Here is a 22474-nt window from a genome sequence, read left to right as displayed (position 1 = left end):
GTGATATGGCTAATTGGAAATTGAAAACGATTCATAAAAAACTCATTAAATGACAAAGAACTGCAAACTGCAATGATATTGATTAAGAATCAAAAGCGGCCTGATCAAAATGTATGTGTCTGACAATAAGATATAATGACACAGTTTTCACGGAAAACACACAAACCCACAGATGGCCAATTTCAAAACATAATACCATGCCTTTTTCATACAGATTCGATCATTATATTCTAAGAATACTTTGATAATGAAAAAGAATAAAGATTTGATCATTATATTCTAAGAATCCATTTCAATAAGAATGCGAATTTAGATACAGCTTCGATCCTCATATTCTAAGAAATGTTTACAAAATGAATAAGAAATCGAATAAGATATGATGAAGTTTTAAAAAATTCACTATACTTATAAAAGTTATTTATATCTAACATTTTTAATTTGGCATTTGAAATACTTTTTTTTTACATCATGATGCATGTAATTTTTTATCGTAGAAATTTCTTGTATTTGTAAAATCACTCTTGATAGCTTATAAAGTAAGTTTTTTATGTTTATTTTAAAACTGCATAGAAAAGCCCCCTGAATATACGAACAGCAATATTATAATCAGGAATCTATATTATACACTGAGTGCATTTCTCTAATTGAAAAGAGCGATAAGATTTGAAGTAAAAAAATTATCTATTAGCTTTTATAGTTGTACGTGTATGCTCTCTCTCTCTCTCTCCCTCTCTCTCTTTCCCTCTCTCTCTCTCTCAATCATATTTCTACTTCTAGTGATGTATCTAACAGATACAAAAAAAAAACTGATTGAACCAGCTGCTGTATCAGATGTTTAATGTATGGATATCGATACACACCTTCCTAAACATCTCTTATTTTACCTGATTTTTACCTGGTCGAACACAATAGACATTTACACAAGCTGTTAGTGACGGCGCCGCGTCATGTACCTCTGTGATGGACAGCTGTCACAGTTTGGTTTATATATTGGGGGAAAAAAACATTATCACTGCGTGGTGATTGGAAAGACATATATACGTATCCTATAATTATGGTTGTTATGTATGTATACGTTATTAGGTGTTAATTAGTACCTAACACTGGTATAGTTATACATTTAGTACTACCCAGGGACGTTATCATTCATCAAGCGGCCACCAATGCATCAACTGTTATTACCCTGTAAGTACAAATTATTTACCTTTATTAAGGCAGTATGTAAGTCATACTTCTACATAATCTCTCTCTCTCTCTCTCTCTCTCTCTCTCTCTCTCTCTCTCTCTCTCTCTCTCCAAACTTTCAACCCTCTTTCAGTGTAGAGGTATATCGTTGATTTGAAAAATCCTTTTCGATTTTTTTTTTTTCGACCGGTTATTTTTAAAACATCGCCAGTTTCGAATCATTTAGAATCAGATATGCTTAACGCTTTTATCTTATTTTCCACTTTGATAAAAATATCATGGTTCAACTTTAAATAGCTGAATTGTATTCCATTTAGCCTCCATTATTTACCTTATGTCTTACGTAAAGATGGAAAAAATTATTTTAAAGCATGCGCATTGAAGCATGCTATAAGATGTATCTATTAAGTCACATCACAATATATTTAATCGCTGTAAACATGTATACTAAAATATACTTCGAATTATATTATTGCAATCTGAAAAAAAGAGTGATTACGTTCTGAAATGTTGCAGGAATGTTCAGTATTTAATTTCGTGAGAGTTATTTCCCTTTTATTGGATGAAGGAAGGCAACTTTGACTAACAAAACTCCGCTAAACGTAAAGCTGAGGCAAATAATTGATTGATGGGTAGTCACAAGAAAGAGGCCAGTGAATGCTGTTATTAAATCACCAGGAAAACTATTTCGCTTACGTATAAAAATTGGGAGCTATTTTGATGTTCTGTCCAACATCGTTATTACTATTTGCACATTTAATTTAATTTGATGGACCATTTTGTGATATGATTTTATTGCATTTTTATTGCAAGCTTTATAGGTTGTGGGTTCACACATATATTGGTTACAATACCGAATTGCTCCGCCGACTGTGTCTGCACTACATTGTATGTCTTAAACTTTATAAACGAGAATCACGGAGACCAGGGAGAGTGACGACTCAGGGTTTTTTTTTTACTGTATCAATCTAAAAAACTTTACTCCTTGGCCAGTTCATTCTTTTGTTTGACAAAAAAAATATAAGGCATTTAGCTGTTCTTCTGTAATTCTCATTAGAAAATGTTAACTTATTACTTCGATAACTAATGAATAAGTGGTGGTTGTCGTTTTAATCTCATCTTCCGTGTTAACATATATCTGTTTGTCGTTAATTCCATGACTAATCCGTTTGTTGCTTTGTTTTTTTTTTTAATTCCCCATTTGCTTTTACAATAAAAAATGCTTATAACGAACTGCCAGGGATGGATGCTTTTACTTCGTTGTAAGCCTAATTTGTTATAACCGTCAAATTAACAACATGTAAAAAAAATCACAGGAAATGAAAAATACTTCACTGTAAGCGTCAATTCATTATAAGCATGTTCACTATAACCTTGTTTTGCTGTACACGTATACCGTGTATCTATATAAATGTTCAGTGCTCGTTCTTTCTCTACATATCTCCCATTTGTAGTTACAGCGGCTGTTTCTGCTCATTTGGCCCGATTTTTTCTTTTATAATCAACTTAACTGAGTGTGCCCGAACCTGTCTTACTGTATACCCGCGTTCCCCCTCTTTTCCCTCTACACCACTCCCCTTCCACACAAACACTGACAGGAGAACCTGTTGATTTCCGAAACTAGTCAATTTGTATCCAATTCAACCATCGCCAAAACAACCACGTAACGTGTTGTTTCGTCTGACCAGTATCTTGATCCACATCGAGGTGTTCAATCGATTTGTGATTTACAGGACTAAGGCAATAATCTCATTAACCCACGGAGTCTGTCTCACCGTGCCCTAACCCTAATACTCCCCGCCGTGTTACATGCATAGCAAGGTGTAAACATTCTGTCAAGGAATATAAACAACATAATGGCGTCTACTTAAACAGCGTCACAGACGATACATAGTTGTTTACAAGTGTTTATAAGTCCCGGGGATTCCATTGTGCATGTCCGCAGGTGCTGGAAGTGTTATTAGATAGGGAAGCTGCCTGGTGTATACTGATTTATACAGGGATATAGGGATGAAGCTAGGCAGCGTATGATGGATGATGATTGATGCGATCTATGAATGATGCTGCCAAACAGGTTACAGGGAAAAAGTGAACAAATTGATCAGGGTGTTTAAGGCACATGCTGCTGATGCTCAGGCAGGCGAGAGGTGAAGAAACGTCCGCCATTTCTACATCAAGTTGTCGGTTTAACCCTTAATGTACACATCATATACTCAAGACGTTGGAAATGTTTTGCACGTGAACTAGATATGTGATTTTCGATTTACGAGGCATTAATATTACACGTCATATTACTGGTAGATTTACATTTCATATAAGCAGTGGGTTTAGAATGCATTTTGAGACGCTCTGCATGATTTACATAACGCTTTAATCTTTGATTTACATGTACATTAACAAGGCATTAAGGATGCTTGATGATCGTGGTAATTTCTAGACTATATTAATCTCTTTGAGAAAACGAGCTCTGTTAAAGAACTTGAAAAACATTCAAATTTTAAAACTTAAATAATTGAATTTTTGAAAAGTGTATGGCCACAATTCAATTATTACATATTTAAGTGAAAAGATAAATCAAATGTTTGTTGACTATTTGGCCTGCTTAAATGTGATAAAGATTGAAACGTCATCAAGCGTGAATAGAAATTCACAAGGGTTTTGCAACACTTTCACGTGAATATATATATATTCACTTGACTGTGCTCGTAAATTAAGAAGCAAAGTCAGTTTACTTCAATTAAGATTAACACATTTTGAATTACAAATATTACACATGAATATAAATCATATTGCATTAATACAAAAAATTGCATCAGTTTAACACCAAATTTCCATTTTTTTCCCCCTTACAATATTGGTTTTTTTCTCATTTCATCATAGAATAAGCGATGGAAGGTCTTAATCGTAATAAAACAAAAGAGTCTTGATGAGGCAAAACTGGGCTCTAGGGAATTTCGTCATTCCGTTCACACAGCTTATTTACAGTAGTTCTCTTGCACTGACCCAATCATTGCCAGGGCTATGAATAATTCCATTCTGATTATCTCTGTCAAACTGACACGGACAAAACGAGGAAGGGAAATATAAATTGCTGGATCGGACAGAGGCCGAAAACTAATATAATCCCAGTTATTGCAATACTCTCGTTTTCACACTTGTAGATTTGTGTCCACCAATTCTTTCTCTACAGCAGTACACATATAACGACTCTCAGACGTTCACTCGATGGACCAATAGAATACCGTCTCCTGCGGTCTTTCTGTCCATGCAATATCAGGTTGCGTAAGGAGGACAGGTCCAGAGAATTGATATTTTGTGGGAGCGAGTTGGTCCTGTTATTGTATTACGGAGCAGATCGATGGGCAATGGTTAGTGTCAGCACCGCCTAGTGGACGGATAATGAATCTTCTCCCGGAGTGCTGATGATGTAAGGGGCTTGTTCTGTGTCTCATCTTTCTTTTGTTGACAGAAACAAATTGTTACACGGACAAATTATATTATTGCTTATTACGGTAAGGAATAGATTGTTTTTTTTTCTGAACTTGCGGTTCGAACAAAAGAATTTTCGGAAAGTTATTTTTAAAAAAATCATAATGATTGAGAATTAAAACGGTTCAAAACGCCTAAAATTTTCAATAATTCGAAAAATTCGAGGTTAGGTTTTCTGATGAAATGTTTAAACGTTTTTCTTCGGGTTTATACTGTATACATTTATATTTGAAATGAATCTGGTTTTAGAATGCCACATTGAATATAAAGTAAGTTACTGCTGTATACTCTGCGTACAGGTAAACTTGACCCTTCATTGTTAATTAATATCCATTGATGAAATGTACATGTACTTCCAATTCAGTGTGCCTTTATCAACTCATCTAAACACTAATGTGGTAGTATTGAAATAATTAAGTAATGACAAAAATATTTGAAATGCTAAAAAAGTTTGCCATGAAAGAGGTTCGAAACCCTTTCCTCAAAAATGATTAACAATTAACTTTTAAAGTTTAAGAAGTTATATTTTTTCTTTTAATTTTGTGGAGGATTTTGTTAACATGTTTTGGTGTTGGTAAAATCGCTTTTTGGAATCATGGTTCTTTTTCAGATTATTTTTATGTATTGCGCTAAATGCTTTGTCATTACTGGGGCTTTCCATATATCTTATCATAAAAGATGAGAGAGAGAGAGAGAGAGAGAGAGAGAGAGAGAGAGAGAGAGAGAGAGAGAGAGAGAGAGAGAGAGAGAGAGAGAGAGATGCTTATTGCAGAGGTCAGTGTTTGCACGCCTAACATCGCGTGCAATAATATGTATACGTTAGATGCCCCTTTACACATGTGTATATACATGTACACAGGTGTTTGATACACACTAAGAGACTTGCAGGATCGTAAAAGTAAAAAGTAAACCTTTAACTCAGACTGCTCAACAGAAAATGGTGCTATCGCCCTTGTTTATATATACTACACTTCGACTGTCTACTGTAGATATGTAAACTGATTAATTGTTGCATTTTGTTGTCTCTATCGAATAACAACACAAGCACCTGACGTTATTTGTTTGTCTCGTACAATACTAACCATTAGCTACTGTTTCCTATGAAGTAATGATATCGATGTGAAATGGTCAGACTATGGATTATAAACGTTAATTCACCAATCAAGGCCCCTCTAGAGACATGTGTTATTTGCACAATATAATCAATGCACAAAACACAGAATGAAAAAAAGTTTATTTAGTCGTCTCAGAATATTTGATGTAGCAAAATGAAAAATAAGACATGGGATGTAATTACGATTTTTAGACATATAGAAAAATTCGATGTAGCATTCATGAATTCGAACAAGTTCCGGAATACCAAAAAACAGTGGTTATTCGGGAACTTAATAAATACCGTTAGTTTATATACCCGACATATGGGGAGGTTCAATATAGAACATAAAAAAGGTTTTGTTTACAGAATAGGTACACGTAACAATAGACAGTGTCTGTGCATACTTAAAATACTTGTATTATGTGCCAAATACTTAAATCATACTTTTACACGTAGACAAGCTTTATTGTACAGAAAATAAATATGTACTGTTTTATATACATGTAAACTGTGCAAACTCAAGGGTTCTAAAGGAAACTTCTTATTTTTACATGTATATTTTCAATCATATCTTTTTTTTTCTTTTTTCATGTATAATGTGTTAAAAGTGACGGGCCGGGTGTTAAATCTATGCTTACTGTTGTACAACTACAATTGACATTACATTTGGAAATATATACACGTCACTATAAATAGATAAATTACTAACTTACTTCTACCTTTGTACATATGTAGGTACCCAGTCTACATTCTACCTACTACCTCCTCTCTGTCTCACCCCTCGGTGTACATTGTACATGTATGCGCGGATCCAGAAAAGGTTTGCAAAGGGGGGGGGGGTCCGATGTTTATTTCAAAAATTGAGATTATTATTGGTAATTTTGTAATGTAATTTAAAGAAATTTGAATTTTGCATGCAAGGAGGATCCTCCCCCCCCCCCCCACCTCTAGATCCGTGCATTTTGTACAGTTTCACCTACTACATTTATCCCTACTCTGTCTCACCCCTTGCCGTACATTACTCCCATTATTACTCGGCGGCGCCCGCTAACTAGGCTTATTGATAAACGAACCAGATTAATACGAGCTGATTTTTCCCATCTCAAAAACATATTATGTTGAGGATGCAAATGCATATATCCTCACCAGTGGAATCGCTTAGGCCAGAGGCTAATTACGGGGGCGTGAGTGCGGCTATTCCACCGATCGGTTATGGGAGTGTTTAATTAGGTTACTTGGGATGGATTTTATACTTTAATCAACATTGGATTAACCTGTCTAGAGACGTAAATTACTCCAATTGCAATGAAAAGATAGAAAGAAAATCGAATCTGCAGACATGAGCTACCTAAGGGAAATTTGAAAGATACATAGATTTCCCCAGCAAAGGTACGTGATGAGTTCACTTGTTTAGGCCTGGTGTTTTGGAGAGAGAGAGAGAGAGAGAGAGAGAGAGAGAGAGAGAGAGAGAGAGAGAGAGAGAGAGAGAGAGAGAGAGAGAGAGAAAGAGAGAGAGAGATGCAATATGCTGACGGACATATATTTTGTTTGAAATCAAATTAGATTTAGAAGTTTATTTCTTTTAACCTTGAATTTAATTTTTCTGCCAACATTTAGTTTTGACCTCAATAAAGATGCAACTTTGGGATGTATATACATGTATGGTACGTGAGTGAAATATTACTACCGAAACCTTGCTTAAGTGTACATGAATAGGTTTGCTGTGCACACATGTTCTAGAGTTTTACTATATGGAATGATAATAATAATGAAAAAATTCACAATCTCGGTTTGGTTTGAACTTATTTTATTGTAATATGATGACAATGAGATCGGGCACAAGTTCTAAAATTTACTTAGCCCTCTCCCTATACAACAATTTACATACAGATTTTTTCACATGCAAATAAAATATCATACTCATATATGTGTGTATAGATATAAAGACTCGAAATGATTTTCGGTAAAGTTTCAGATTGAACATTTTGATGCAAATGTAAATTTATAAGTAATCAAAATCTTTTGGATTTTTTAAAAATAAAAATGTGAACTAAAGAAAACAAGTGTTCCTCCGAAAGTATTGAATAAAATAACATAACCAGTAGAACTGATATAGATTTTACAAGTTGCAGTCCATGGATGGTTATAATGCCATGGAGATTTATAGCGAATTTCATCAACGACAGGCGTCCTAGAGGAGTGACAGTGTCTTGAATTAGTTGTCTTCTACGCTATCGGTCGCTAACCTGCTCACTCAGTTTCTACAACAAAAAATAGTGCAAAAGAATAACAGAGTGTTGTAAATCAAAAGTATATTTCTAGGTATTCAAATTATGTTAACAGCAAAATGTTACCAAAAATCAAGAAAAATATGTTTACAGATTCAGTACCTGGCTCATTATCAATTGGCAACTCTTAAGTAAAAACCTCTCAACATCCCTGTCAATACGGGAGTAAAGTTAAAGGTAAAATGAAATGCATCAGATAGAATGGCCTAAATAGAAGCCCATTTTACAAATGTTTAATATGAAAAGTGTTTGAATTTAATATAATGGCATACCCAATTGAAAAGAGGGGGAGTATCATGTACATTATCATAGCCAATATTTCTATATTGTTATAAAAAAAATGTGTGGGTGGCAACAATACTTTTATATATATATGTACCTTATTCAAATCAGTTGGCAATCTCCTGCTATTTCTCTAATAGTTGATATACTATTACAATATATATAGCATTACAAATAAGATGTAAATGTAATCCACAAAAGGACTCCAAATGTTTGGTATAAGTAAGGAGAACAGTATTGAATTTAATCGTTACTTAATGTTGCTGAAAAACGGAAATATTTATCTTAAAATGTTAATGTTTTCAACTATTAATAGTAAGCACACAGCGTCTGTTAAACATAGATTCGTAATAACTATATTGTAACTTGTAATTAAGGGGCTGGGGATAATTTCTGTGCACTTCCCTAATTATCATATACATGATTCTTAAGAGGATGAATTTATAATTGAAATTAAGGGAGGGAATGATATTTACTACAAATCATTCATCAGGGATGTAATGGCATTCAACGTAATGTCAATGTACCAAACCTTGCATCCAGCAGTCCCCGGCGGTCCTCTCTGAGCTGGTCAATAGAATTACATGTAAATGTTTATCTAATAAGTATGGAGGGAGACATCCGACTCGGTCGTGTAATTCCTTCAATTTCTTCTCCTGGAACGGACTTAAGGGAAGGATATTGTAGAAGGCATATCTAGTTTGTCGCAATAATGGATTATGTATGCATAATAACAAGAAATTAAGTACATTAATTCTTATTGGTAAAGTAACTAAATCTCCTTTGCATATATGCAATGCAAGGATAACAGTTCTGATGGTACACAAAATACCACGTGTTCAAGAGCAGTAAAATTAATTGGTTTCTAATTAAGGGAAGTCAGCATTTTATCAACTGTTACATTTTCAATAAACTGGCGTCGAATGCCAAGAATTGAAAACTCTTTTGTTTGGACAGTGCTCCCAAACGTCAAGACGTCAAACTGCCGGAGGCCTTTCTATAGGACCACGAGGTCAGACACAACAAATAATATTGAAACTCAGGGGGAATTAAGCAGCCAGCATTAAGTACACTATGTAAGACCGGATATAAAACTGAGAGAGGTCCATTAGTGAATACATTGGATGACCATAAAAACCGGAAGTGAGAACCGTGCCTTAGCAACTTACAAAGTCACACGAGGCAATTAATCACAAAGTCCATTCGTGAATTCCTCGTATTGTGGACTTTGTCTTTAAGTAAAGCTGCTCGGAACTCCTCGAACCTCTTGCACACTCGCACACAGTCGCAGTTAATTTTAAGTTGGAGAACTGTTGAAGGAGTTCCGAGTGATAAATGCATATATGCAACCATGCCCCAAGAACGCTATTAATAAGTAGACTTGACCGATGTGAACATTACGTAACATCGCTATCATTTGACCTTACTAAATTATAAATCAGTTCCTCAACGACCCCGCCAACAACCAATAAAAATTAACAACAGACAAACATTTCAAGAAGAAGGGGCTTTCTTTGTTTGAAGTGACCATCTGGCATTGAAAAATTTAACGGGTGAATAACACACTTGATATGGGAATTGGACTATTCAATATTGTCCGGTCTCATTGATTTATCGATTTCCTGTCCGACTCTTCAATTACCCTGACGTCAAATAGTAATAACTCTAAGAAGAACCATAGCGGGGGGGGGGGGGGGTGACCATAGACATGTGTGGCAATCTAACTGCTGTAATCGGGGTCCACTTCAGCCTTTTATTGTTTGTTGACTCTCATTTGATCCCAATTTTCGTTGATTTATTAGGCATATATTCGATCTGCCTGTAATTTGTCCACTTTGTGATAGGGGCTTCGATAATTCTGTCTGTTGATAATTAGAGTGTAAACTGCTAGTAGTCGTACATCAAAGGTAAGTGAACCACGTAAAATTTAGGAATATCAATAGAAATAACATTTGATGTTCACTGCAATATCATAGAGTAATGTTATAATAGCAGATATTAGATCTTTAATACTTATTTTAAGTAAAACGTGAATTTAAAGCATCGCAAGCTAGTACTTGTAGTACATGTATAAGCTATTTGAACCGATCCAGTACAATTCGATTTTTAGGAATGATGGTATTGTGTGCATGACATTTTGAAACCCTCGCTTCTGTAAAAACAATATTAACACCCCCCCCCCCCAACCACATGGTATAGGAAATGAAGGTTTTGAAAACTATGATCTTTAACCCATTTTTAGACTTAAAAAGGCATGTGTTCAGACGGACAGTGCTGTGGCCTCTTCACTTATTAAAACCTCACTTCTTGTCTTATTAACTTATTACTACTGTAAAATCAAATTTACGCCGCTTTATGCAGATTGCATTATGCATTGGTTGTCGGTTGCGTCCTAGATGATCTAGTATATCAGACTCTTGTTGAGTTGTTTAAAAAGAAAAGAAAAGTTGGTAGGTGTATATCAATCGGAGCTCTACAATAGCACACAGTGCTGTCCTATACGCTACCATAGAGATTTGTGGTACTTACATATAAATAAATTGCGAGCATAATATACAATTTTGAAAAAGAAAAGAAAGCTGAATATTAACGATATGTATGCTATATATTTATGTTTTACAGAACAATGGACTGAGCTAGGACCGTCAGAATGAACAACTCAACCGGTCACAGTGAGGTGGCCTACAAGACGCACCCAGAATTCCTTGCGGCCGAATGGATCTGGGTCTATGTGTCCCCGGTCCTCATTTTTGTGGGCACCATCGCCAACATCCTGTCAATCGTCGTCCTCCTCCGCCGGCGCATGCGCTCTTCCACCACCATGTTCTACCTGACCGTTCTGTCGTTCGGCGACATCATGGTGTTATACACGGGGCTGCTCCGGTACTGGATCAAGTCGGCCTTTAACGAGGACATTCGTCTCATCTCCCAGTTCTCCTGTAAGCTTCACGCGTTCCTGGTCTACTTCTCCCTCGATTTCACGACCTGGGTGTTAGTCGCTGTGACCATAGACCGCTGTATATTCGTGTGTCTGCCATTTCGAGCCAAGCGACTGTGTACCCTGAAGCACGCTAAAATTGTAGTGGTATCTATCGCGGGGGTGATGGTGGCGCTTAATTTTCACCTGTTCTGGGGCGTGGCCTTCGAAGTGTTACTGGGGGAAGTGACGTGTACACACGCCAACGATTTCACGGAGTTTACGTGGCCTTGGATTGACTTCTGTATGTTTAGCATTGTCCCCTTCACCATTATGATCGTAGCAAACATCCTCATAATCAAACATCTCTTCTTGGCGCATAAACGCGTGGCGTCACATCAACACGAACACATTCCTTCGGAACACAGCGAAAGCGTCGCGCACCATTCCAATGGAAATCACGTACATGCCAACGGAAACCATCGAAAGGTTCCGAGTGTAACGAGCATGTTGCTGACGACGAATTGTGTGTTTCTTGTGCTGACTCTACCTATTGTTATATATCTCATCGTTTACCCCTATGTTCTGTATGACGCTTCAGACCACGTGACAGCAGTTCTTCAGTTGTTGTGGGCCATCGCAAATATGTTCCAATACACCAACAACACCATCCATTTTTTTCTGTACTGTTTGACTGGGCCTCGTTTTCGACGAGAACTTTTCAAAATTTTCAAAATAAAGACTAGGTCGTCGCACGAATTGACAATGACGATGGAAATGCATTAAGAACGACTCATTCACGACGTTTATGTGTTTTTAATTTTGTTTGTGATAGAATCTTTTATGTCTGTTTGACACAAAATTGTTTAATAAAACAGATATTTTAGATGTAAGATTAATTTCCTGCTATTAAAAGGTTTGAATGGCTTTTATGCACCCTTGTACGTGCATATTATTTAATTACAATTCTCTGCCATCGGTCGTGCTCTTCCGGTGTCATTTGATCAAGTAGAAAACGATTTCCAGAGGAATTGAAGTAATCAAAGTTAATGCAGTATCCTGCACAAAGCAATCATCCGGCGAGTGATGTATTCGAGGAAATTGGGTGTTTTAGGAAACCAAACTCTCGCTTAGCCGAATCAGACCCCAAAACAAACACCATACAAGCTTCCTTATATATGAATATCATACCAGATATAAACAGATTAGAGTCTATTTTCAGAAACCGTAGACATGCTCATAATTGCAAAACACGAATAAATAAATATGATTTCCCCACAGACAGTTATAGCTCATAAAATACTGTGTTTTAAAAAGAGAAAAATATTCTACATAGTGATATGATAAGAATAATGGTCAAATTTGAAATCATGGATCTATTTGTAATTATTTACACTGAATACATTATGTACATGTATTATAACATTGACACAGTGGGGCTCCCTAGAACTGAAATTCTACGACCTGTCAGCCCGTTTTATCGTAAAGCTACAGTTTTTGAAACAAAGAGAGGTATAGTAGGCCTTTCCGACAAGCAGAAAAAACAACCTCGAATGTATTGCATGTAGGAATCATTGACACCCCCCCCCCCTTTTATGAAAGTGTTGAGATGTGAACTAGACTTGAGTAGATTCAAGGATATATCATAAAATATACGATAGAAGAGACAAATGCATGTAAGGGTGTTAAACCGATACTAACAGGCACGTAGCATCGTTTTTGAAGGGGGTGAGGTGGTAAACTCATCCAAAAAATCTTGACAAGCCCCCAAAAAAGGGAAACGGTTACTTTTCAAATCCTGTAAATCCTAATCCGTGGGAGGGGAGGGGGGGGGGGGGTAGGTATACTTTTCATTTCTGAATCAATATCACTGTTTATTACCTTATTTTCAATTCAATTTTTACATGGTCACCACAGAAAAATGGGGGGGGGGGGGGGGGGGCAACTCCATGTTAATTCAATTTTTGGTATGTAAATTTAAGAAAAATCTTTGCTCCCCCCCCCCGCCCCCTGATGCTACTTGCCTGAATAAGTTAATGGAAAGAGACTCCATTTTGTAACAAAAATAAATAAATTCAACATCCAGTGATTTTATACATTCTTGGTGTTTTCTCGAGTTCATAGAAAGCAATGTACTTCATGTAGTACTAAGATTAATGATCATGTGATGAAAACAAAGTATTTTAATATGGAATGTTTCAATCTGATCTTTGATCGCTACACATCGAATTTGTCGGAGCGGATCAAAGATTGGGAATGTTTCAGAAGTATTATTGTTGACGTCAAAGACGAAAAAAGAAATGTTTTACCGTCCAAAGACACTTTTTTTTATTATCATAGGGATATATAAATCAAAAAAAATATTTAAAGTTTGTATCTATTTCTATCAGACTAAGTAGGTCAAAATCTTTGAAAAATTGAAAGATGAAATAATTCATTTTGTATTCACTCAATGACACAGAAAGAATTCAATCAGGTTTTTGGCTGGTTTTTCTCTTTTTTCAATTCAATTGCATTTATTGCTATAAACATTTTATTAAAATATCCGCCATAATTAGATTTAAAACAAACAATGAGATACCAAGAACTTTTCTTGCTGAATGATGAAAAAGATCACGGACAGGTTTCCTAAGTGATAATGCTCTAATATTTTAATATATATGCCACGAACAAACTTGATTACGATGGAAATCAGTTGAAGTCAAAACAGTCATGTCGTGGTCAGAAAAGACATCCAAAGAAACCGGTAGTGAACATCCAATGAATGATGCAATGTGTTGCAATATGTAGGCGTGGTCTGATAGCGGACATCCAATGAAGCAGTGTGTTACAAAATGTAGGCATGGTCATCAATCGCAACTTCTCGGGCCTTTCTGGCAAGCTCGGAAAACACCTCGACTGTATTACCTAAGCGTCCATGACAACCCCCCTTTTTATAAAACTTGATATAAATACAACACAGTTTACGATCTGTTGAGATGTGAGCTATACTTCATTAAAGTAAACGATATTATACACTAAAATATAACAGAGAAGCGACATACAAAACTGTCTAGCCGATACTTATTTTAATGGGAAGCAACTCCATTTTGTATAAAATTCTAACATCCGGTGATGTTAAATACATTCGAGGTGTTTTTTCGAGCTTGCCGGAAAGGCCCGAGAAGTTGCGATTGGCCTGGTCATATAGCGGACATCTAATGAAAGATTGTGTTACATATCCGTTGTCGACGGTCATCTATTACGGCATTTAGTGGCAACCACGATTATTTTTATTTATTTATTTTTTTTTTCTGGGGGGGGGGGGTATCACTTTCTAAGCAGCAAAAAGCCAGACCAAATTACGCAAATAAGATGTTGAAATAAAAGATAAAGAAATGTGAAATTGTTTTTAACGCTTCAAAAAACATTAAACAGTCATTGTCAAAGGGCAACGAACGATAACTCTTCATACAAATTGTTGACAAAGTTCAAGCTACATGATCAATTAATGTTGCAACCTATAGAAAAATATAAAAACAACAAACAAATTAACAAAATAAAATTGTCAATTGCAAGTTACAAGTTAAATTGACAAGAAATATTTAATATGTTTTTTTTCAACAATCATTCTTTGAATATTGCATAAGCCATGTATGTTTTTTACACTCAGTCCCGGGTCTAGAACAATTGTCGTTTCATGACCTAATACTTAATATTTTCCGCGGTACGGAGATTAGCGGAAAATAATTGTCTTGTTGATTCGAGTAGAAAATTGTATCCAATGAAATTCATAGTTACGAGTCACGTGGTGACGAGTGTATGATTGGTGTTCGAATAGCACGAGAAATCAGTTCTAGCCCGTCTTCTTACAAAGACGCATCAATCATGGACGAATACGGGGATGCCGGTATAAGTTCCGAGGTTCAGCAAATAATTAGCTCCGAAGTTAAAAAAGCAGTGGAATCGTCCCAAAATCAAATTTTAAGCAGCATGAAGACTCTGATAGACAGCAATTTCAAGAATTTTCAATCGTCTATGGAAACAACACAGAAGGAACTCTCGTCATCGCAGTTTGCGAAAATAGAGGAGAACATTTTTGGCAGTTATAAGTTTAAACGTCATGGAAACGAAGCGCAGTACCGGGGAAACGCACAGGTCATCACTAAGCTGAGGGAAGCAGACGCCAGTTTGGACAGCGCCAACCTTAGCACTGGAAACATAAACACCACCCGGACAAAGATTGGTGAAGGTATTGAACTTTTGAATGAGAGACAGAAATTGATAAAAATAGCTGATTCTAGTCCTTTAGGGTGGAAGGTAGTAGCTGAATACCAAGCTAATCCCATCGCTGACGATTCTGACGATGAAAAAAGAATAAACAAGGCGCAAAATAAAGCAGAGAAAAAGGACAAACAACAAAAGGCACAGCGGAAACCAACAAACGACTATTCAAGGCCACACCCATACAAGAAAGACAACTCTAGGTCACCTACGGTCAAGCCAGGGACGTGCTATCGATGCGGGTTTAAAGGTCACTGGGCGAGAGACTGTAGAAGGAAGCTCAACGATTCGGCAGAGATAAGTATTGTTACATGTAATACATTCAGAAATTCAGATAACAATTCAGTTTCAGAACAAAACTATTCGAATTCACGCCTGTCGACGTCGGTCACGGACGAGTGCACTACTAACAAGGTAAGCCCTGTCGGGCATTTAAATAGCTGTTTATCAAGGTGGGTTGAAACAGGTGTGGACAATTACATTAGAGATATAATTTCTCATGGATATAAAATTCCTTTTAAAACAATTCCAGAAAGTGTCGAATTAAAAAACAATAGATCCTCATTAGAAAATGTAGAATTTGTTTCGTCAGAAATCGAGTCTTTGTTGGCAAAAAATTGCATTTCAGAGGTGAGTACTAAGCCAAGTGTGGTCAATCCGCTTACTGTTGCATATAACAGATCAGGTAAGCCTAGGTTAGTCCTAGACTGTAGACATGTGAATTTTCATTTGCATAAATATAGGTATAGATATGAGGACGCTGAAGTAGCGAGAGACGTGTTTGATATCGGTGATTTTGTTTTCACATTTGATCTTAAGTCAGCATACCATCATATTTCTATATTTGCAGAACACAGGCAGTATCTGGGCTTTAGCTGGAATATCAATGGTCGGCAAAAGTACTATGTATTCAATGTTCTGCCTTTTGGTTTATCTACAGCTGGTTACATTTTTTCAAAAGTTACTAGGCATTTTGTTAAGTACATGAGGTCCAATAATGTCAAAATTGTCATGTATTTGGATGACGGTTTGGGAGGCAGTTCTTCACAGTCGGACGCTTTTAGAGTCAGTTGTTTTGTCAGGGATGAGTTACAAAAGTTTGGATTTTTGTTAGCTCATGAAAAATGTCAGTGGTTTCCGTCTCAAAACGTGAATTGGTTAGGTTTAGAATGGGATTTTCAGAATGGTTTTGTCAGGGTGTCTCGGGAGAGGATAAGTAGGACAATGTCTTTAGTAAATGATATTTTGATCAAATCAAAGCGTTCAAATATGTTTTGTGTTAGACTTATTGCATGTCTGACGGGTCAGATCATAAGTATGAAAGCTGTTTTTGGAAATGTAGTCCGGATTATGACTAGATTTTTATATTTTTGTGTAGAGACGAGGGCTAGTTGGAATAGCAAAGTATTGTTGTCAGAAAATGCAATTCAGGAAGTTTTGTTTTGGTCAGAAAGCATAAAGTCATTGAACTGTAGCGGTGCATTGTTTAGTAACATTGATTTATCAGAAACGAGAGATTTTGAATTATTCAGTGACGCATCAGATGTAGGTTATGGGGGTTATATTAACCCAACAGTTCAGCGTTCAGACAAGAGTTCCTCACAGCAGGGTGGGGAAAGAGTCCTACAGAAGGACAGAGTTACTGTGTCTGGTTCTTGGAGCCAGAAGGAATGCAATAAGAGTTCTACTTGGCGAGAATTAGAATCAGTTCATAGAATAATAAACACGCATTCAGATGACTTAAAAGGTTTGTCTCTGGTTGTTTACAGTGACAACAAAAATGTGTCTCATATTTTAGAGGTTGGCAGTAAGAAAGAGAATTTGCAATTAATTGCTTCTGATATTTTTCAGTCATGTAGTTACAACAAAATTACATTGATTCCAAAATGGATCCCGAGATCGGAAAATCAAGAAGCTGATTTGATCAGTAGGCAGACTGATAGAGATGATTGGGGTATTAGAATTTCAGTGTACAATTATTTGTGTGAAAAGTATGGTCAGCATGACATTGACGCGTTTGCAACGCATTACAATACAAAGTGTTCAGTATTTTACTCAAAATCTTGGTGTCCTGGTACTAGCGGCATTGACGCATTTAATTTTTCATGGACGGGATCAAATATGTGGCTTGTCCCTCCACCAGTGTTTATTTAAAAAACAATCAAAAAATGTTTGTCAGAAAAAGTGGTAGGGACACTAGTTGTTCCTAGGTGGATTTCAGCTCCTTTTTGGCCTTTGTTACAAAACTGTTCAAGTATTTCAGATTCGTTAGTTTTGCAAAGAACTCATATAATAGAGAAGGGAAGATATAAAAAGGGGGTATTTTGTAATGATCCCCTTCAGTTTGACATGGTCGTTTTCAGATTTAATCATTAGATTATTTTATTTTGACAGACATCGGGATACGACAAAAAATAATTGATGACGTAGCCAGAAGCGGAGCCGGAAATAACGACATTTTGAACGATTTGGCATACAAGATGTCCGACTATATTCTTCAGGGGAAGAGTTTTAACACAACGAAATCTTACCATAGTAGTTTTAAAAGATGGAAAAATTTCATTCAAAAAGAAGGATTTGAGTGTTTACCCGCACAACCTGTTCACGTCGCATTGTATATTACACAATTATTGGATCAAGGTTCATCTTCTCATGTGGTCAATCACGCAATCTATTCTTTAAAGTGGGCTCACGAATTACATGGATTTGCCGATCCTACCAGCAATTCTTATGTCAAGTGTCTACAAGAGGCGGCCAAGCGCATCGCAACTCCCAAAATAACCAGAAAGGACCCTGTCTCATCTGATATATTGATTCGTTTGTGCAATTTATATATCGAATCTACGGATGTGCTGATCGTAAGAGACTTGGCCATGATTTTGTTGAGTTTTGCCGCTTTTTTGCGTTATGACGAATTAAGTAGCCTAAAATGTTGTGACGTAAAATTTGTTGATGATTATTTATGTGTGTACATTAATAAAAGTAAAACTGACCAATACCGGCAAGGAAACGAGGTGTTGGTCGCAAATGGTTCCACAAGTGCTTGTCCTGTGAAAATGTTGCAAAAATATGTTATGTTGGCAGATATTAATTTGTTATCTTCAGAATTTTTATTTAAGCCAGTTTTCAGATCACATGGTATTGCAAAGTTGATATATAAAAACAAAAAGATTAGTTACACTACTGCAAGGGAAAACATTATTTCCAGGCTCAAAGAGGTCAGTTCTGGTTTAAATTTAGGTTTACATTCGCTTCGATCAGGCGGAGCTACAGCTGCAGTCGGTTCAAATGTAAACGAAAGGTGTATTAAAAGACACGGGCGCTGGAAGTGCGATTCTAGTAAGGACATGTATGTTGTAGATCAGTTAGAAAACCGATTGGCAGTTTCCAGAAAATTGGGGTTATGATTATCATAAAGTTTTTCACATTTTGGTTTTGAATTTATTATCAAATGTATGTTATATTTTGTTTTTTCCCTGATTCATTTCGTCGCCTCACCCTAACTTTGGTGTTTTTCTATGCATTCTGGGCTAGTCGGCAAATATATATTTGCTTGTCATTTTTGTAAGAATAGATAAGACTTAATATTTTCCGCGGTACGGAGATTAGCGGAAAATAATTGTCTTGTTGATTCGAGTAGAAAATTGTATCCAATGAAATTCATAGTTACGAGTCACGTGGTGACGAGTGTCTGATTGGTGTTCGAATAGCACGAGAAATCAGTTCTAGCCCGTCTTCTTACAAAGACGCATCAAATTTACATCAATAAAAAATTGTTATTTTTTATTTTTTATTATACTATAATTTAGAAGCTTAAAAATTTTCATATTTTTGTTGTAAAGTCCCTGCACTACCCTTGAGACGGCGCGCATTTGCGACTTTGACATGGTTTGGGACACAGGTTTCCAGAGATTTTTCTATTTAATAGTTTTTTATTTCTGGTTTTTTCTGGCCGGTCACGTCGTCGATGAAAGGTTCAAATATTTGTTTAAAAAAGGGTGAGGCAGTGATTTTTTATATTACAGTATATGTACATGATACAATTTTGTATTGTTCAGCTTAAAATAAACTTCCGGCTCCCCCGTATGCATTCTGGGCTAGTCGGCAAATATATATTTGCTTGTCATTTTTGTAAGAATAGATAAGACTTACATTTTCAGTGTCTTTGCCTGTGATAACACTACGTATCAAATTTGTACAATACAGTCCATTGAATACAAATGACGTAATATTGGGGCGCAAATCGGGTTTGCTTATTTCATATTCAAATATATAATCGTACAATTGTTTAAAATTATATAAATATAAGTAATAATGAATCATATTTTGAATATTATGAGGTGATAATTTCATTGGTCATCGCGTGATCCCATTGGTCATCGCGTGATCCCATTGGTCATTGGTCATCGCGTGATCGCTTTGGTCATCGCGTGATCCCATTGGTCATCACGTCATCCCTTTGGACTTTATCGGATTTGATAACCTACTACCAAAATTATCACCACATGATACTTAAAGAATGATTCCTTATTCCTTAAATAAGTCTACAGAAAAATCGGTAGAAGATGTTTTCTGAAGGACAACCCGATTAGTAATTAAAAAATCGTGTAAAACCATTTTTTTCAGAATTAAACTTAAACTTCATTTGTAGTCTCTCATTATAAAGCTACATAGTTTTGAGATTTTGGGATACATAGCATTTTTAAAACGTGGCACGATTAATTAATGATAACAAAAAAACACTATTTGTCAAGTCAAATTAAACTATTGACACTCCTAAAATTGCATATTTTGAACATCAAGTGGAGAAACTAAAAAAAATTAACATCCAATTTCAAATATAAATTTTAGCATACCGATAGCTATTTCTAAATTAGGTTAGAAAAAATAGATAGTTCACAAGCAGAGTGGAAGACAGATTCAACTGTTGCACGCATGTCGATTCCATGTTCCCAGGGTGAATGCATTTGTTCTCATAGTGATATAAACAGCTAGCAGCTGTTGAGTGTTGTTTCCACCGTAAATATGTATTCCAGAGAAACGAATCTAAAAATAAAACGTTTCTCCATATCTAATAGTTGTTCAAATAAGTACAGATCGAAGGCGCATTATACGGGAATTTTTGCAAACAAGAAAGTGAAATACATCTTTGTTTTATAAAATATATGATATTATGCTTTTAAAAAAGCCAAATATATATATCAACAAGGTTCCCTAGGTCTGTTTTTTTTATAAACAACTATCATTAAAGAAGTGAAACCAATGGTACGTACACAAAAACAACAGATGATTGAGGAACGACAAAATCTGTAGTCGATTTCTACCACCCCCCTCTCCTTGTTTCCTAGAGATATAGAAAATTAGACTTAAAGGATTGGTTTGTTAACCCCCCCCCCCCCCATTTATCAAATAATGCTAAGATGCATGTCAATCCCTAGATTGTATGGCTCATAATTCTCATCTTTAATCGCTATATTTAATGTAGTCTATCTTTACACAAAAACTTAACTGCCTTTAGTCATCATAGCTGCATTTTCCAGAATTGAATTTTGTTTTGCTGCAATGCAAGTTTTTAAAAAATTCAAGTTCATGTGAATAAAATATCTCTTATTTACCCCAACAAATTATACTACATTGTAAAAAAGACGTTTGATTTTATCAGCAGAAATGTTTATTTATTATGCAATATGTCATTTTACGAAAAACCATTCAATGATTTTTTTTCACACATTTTTTTCAGCAGCATAAATGGCATTTAACATTATATGCACATTTTTCAGCATTGGACTGATAGATATGATCCAATTTAATTTAAAATTAATGGTTCACTTAATACTACATCACGGGGGTGGGGGTGTCAATGCCCTCCCCCCCCCCTCTTTTCACCAGGACAATTCAAATATCCTCAAACTAAGAAATAAAATATGTAAAAATAAACCTAAAATACTGCCTTAGAACAACACCCCACCTCCACGAAAAAAATGACAACACATTGCTCTGTAGTTCACAAAAGGGAATGGCGGGTTTCTGAGTCCGACCATTATTGCGGGTGTTGATTCCCACAAGATTTCTTTAAATGCCTTTTGATTTACGACGCCTTAAAGATGACGTACGTCCCATCCTCGTCATTAAGATTAATTTCTTTGATGTTTTAAGTTTCAAAGACAAATATGATTGATAAATGCTTGAAAGCACTTATTAGGATTTACCCTGAAGAACAAAGACACATGATAATAGTAATTGTTGCGAACTACAATTTTCATTTTTGATCTTTTTTTTTATATCCCTTGGACCTAAAATCATAAAAGTCGTTTTTAGAATACCCCTTTATTTTCATTAATTTTGCGTTCAATTGAAGTATGAGTAATTATTACTTATTCAAAATAAGTGAACTGATTATATACGATCATGTATATGTACGAATACATTCGTTATAATGTCTTTTGGGTTTTTCTATTACACATTAATGGGTTTTTTTTAAAAAATAATATTGCATCATTGCAACAATTCAGAAATCTGGAAATATATGTGGGTTGTTTTAAGGTTGGACTTTCCTGATTCATAAACTTTACCAACATCTTGACCTTGATATAATTATCATTTATTAAAACAAACAATTAAATAATAACATTCTAATTTTTATTTTTTTAAATATTAATTTAACAATTTAAGCTCAAAATATGATTCAAGAGAGAGTCATAGAAAGCTATCTGTTTCGAAGGAGTGGTATGAAGGAGGGGAAATCTTCTATATGAGATTGAATAATCGGAGCGACAGCCGTGTATTCTATCGAGTCGTGTCATTTGACACCACATGTACCCCCCCCCCCCCGCATTCTCTCTTTTTAATATGGATGTATGATGTTCAAATTCCTTTGATAAGTTTTAATGAAGTTATATGAATTAACACATAATTGATTTTTTTCTCACTCTCTTTTCCTCTGTCTGTCTGTCT

General features: G+C 35.7%; 2 protein-coding genes across 7 annotated transcripts; both read left to right on the top strand.

The window, feature by feature from the left end:
* The first annotated feature begins 1002 nt into the window (after positions 1-1002).
* On the top strand, positions 1003-12156 carry LOC105331508 (thyrotropin-releasing hormone receptor). 6 transcript variants are annotated; one of them, XM_066069466.1, is made up of 3 exons: positions 1003-1185; positions 4347-4697; positions 10963-12156. In XM_066069466.1, the coding sequence occupies exon 3, from the start codon at positions 10991-10993 to the stop codon at positions 12041-12043; it is 1053 nt and encodes a 350-aa protein (XP_065925538.1). In that variant the 5' UTR covers positions 1003-1185; positions 4347-4697; positions 10963-10990; the 3' UTR covers positions 12044-12156. The 6 variants fall into 6 exon arrangements, with proteins under 6 accessions (XP_065925538.1, XP_011432034.3, XP_011432036.3 ...); XM_011433732.4 differs by lacking the exon at positions 4347-4697; XM_011433734.4 differs by lacking the exon at positions 1003-1185 and having other exon boundaries at positions 4177-4612.
* Positions 12157-14948: 2792 nt separating this feature from the next.
* LOC136270711 (uncharacterized) lies at positions 14949-19633 on the top strand. Its single transcript, XM_066069172.1, has 2 exons — positions 14949-17474; positions 17915-19633. Exons 1-2 carry the CDS (start codon positions 15059-15061, stop codon positions 18925-18927), a joined length of 3429 nt encoding a protein of 1142 aa, XP_065925244.1. The 5' UTR covers positions 14949-15058; the 3' UTR covers positions 18928-19633.
* Positions 19634-22474: the final 2841 nt, after the last annotated feature.

This window comes from Magallana gigas, chromosome 8, assembly GCF_963853765.1.
Source record: "Magallana gigas chromosome 8, xbMagGiga1.1, whole genome shotgun sequence".
In the NCBI taxonomy this organism is placed as follows: domain Eukaryota; kingdom Metazoa; phylum Mollusca; class Bivalvia; order Ostreida; family Ostreidae; genus Magallana; species Magallana gigas.
Note: the sequence above shows the minus strand (reverse complement) of the source record. Positions and strands in the feature narration are given on the sequence as shown.

Bases quoted from the DNA above. Each gene is read 5' to 3' on its own strand.
- LOC136270711 (XM_066069172.1), top strand. From the start codon at position 15,059: ATGATTGGTGTTCGAATAGCACGAGAAATCAGTTCTAGCCCGTCTTCT. The intron at 17,475-17,914 runs GTATTAGAATTT...TTATTTTGACAG, and splicing joins GACTGATAGAGATGATTGGG to ACATCGGGATACGACAAAAA.
- LOC105331508 (XM_011433732.4), top strand. From the start codon at position 10,991: ATGAACAACTCAACCGGTCACAGTGAGGTGGCCTACAAGACGCACCCA.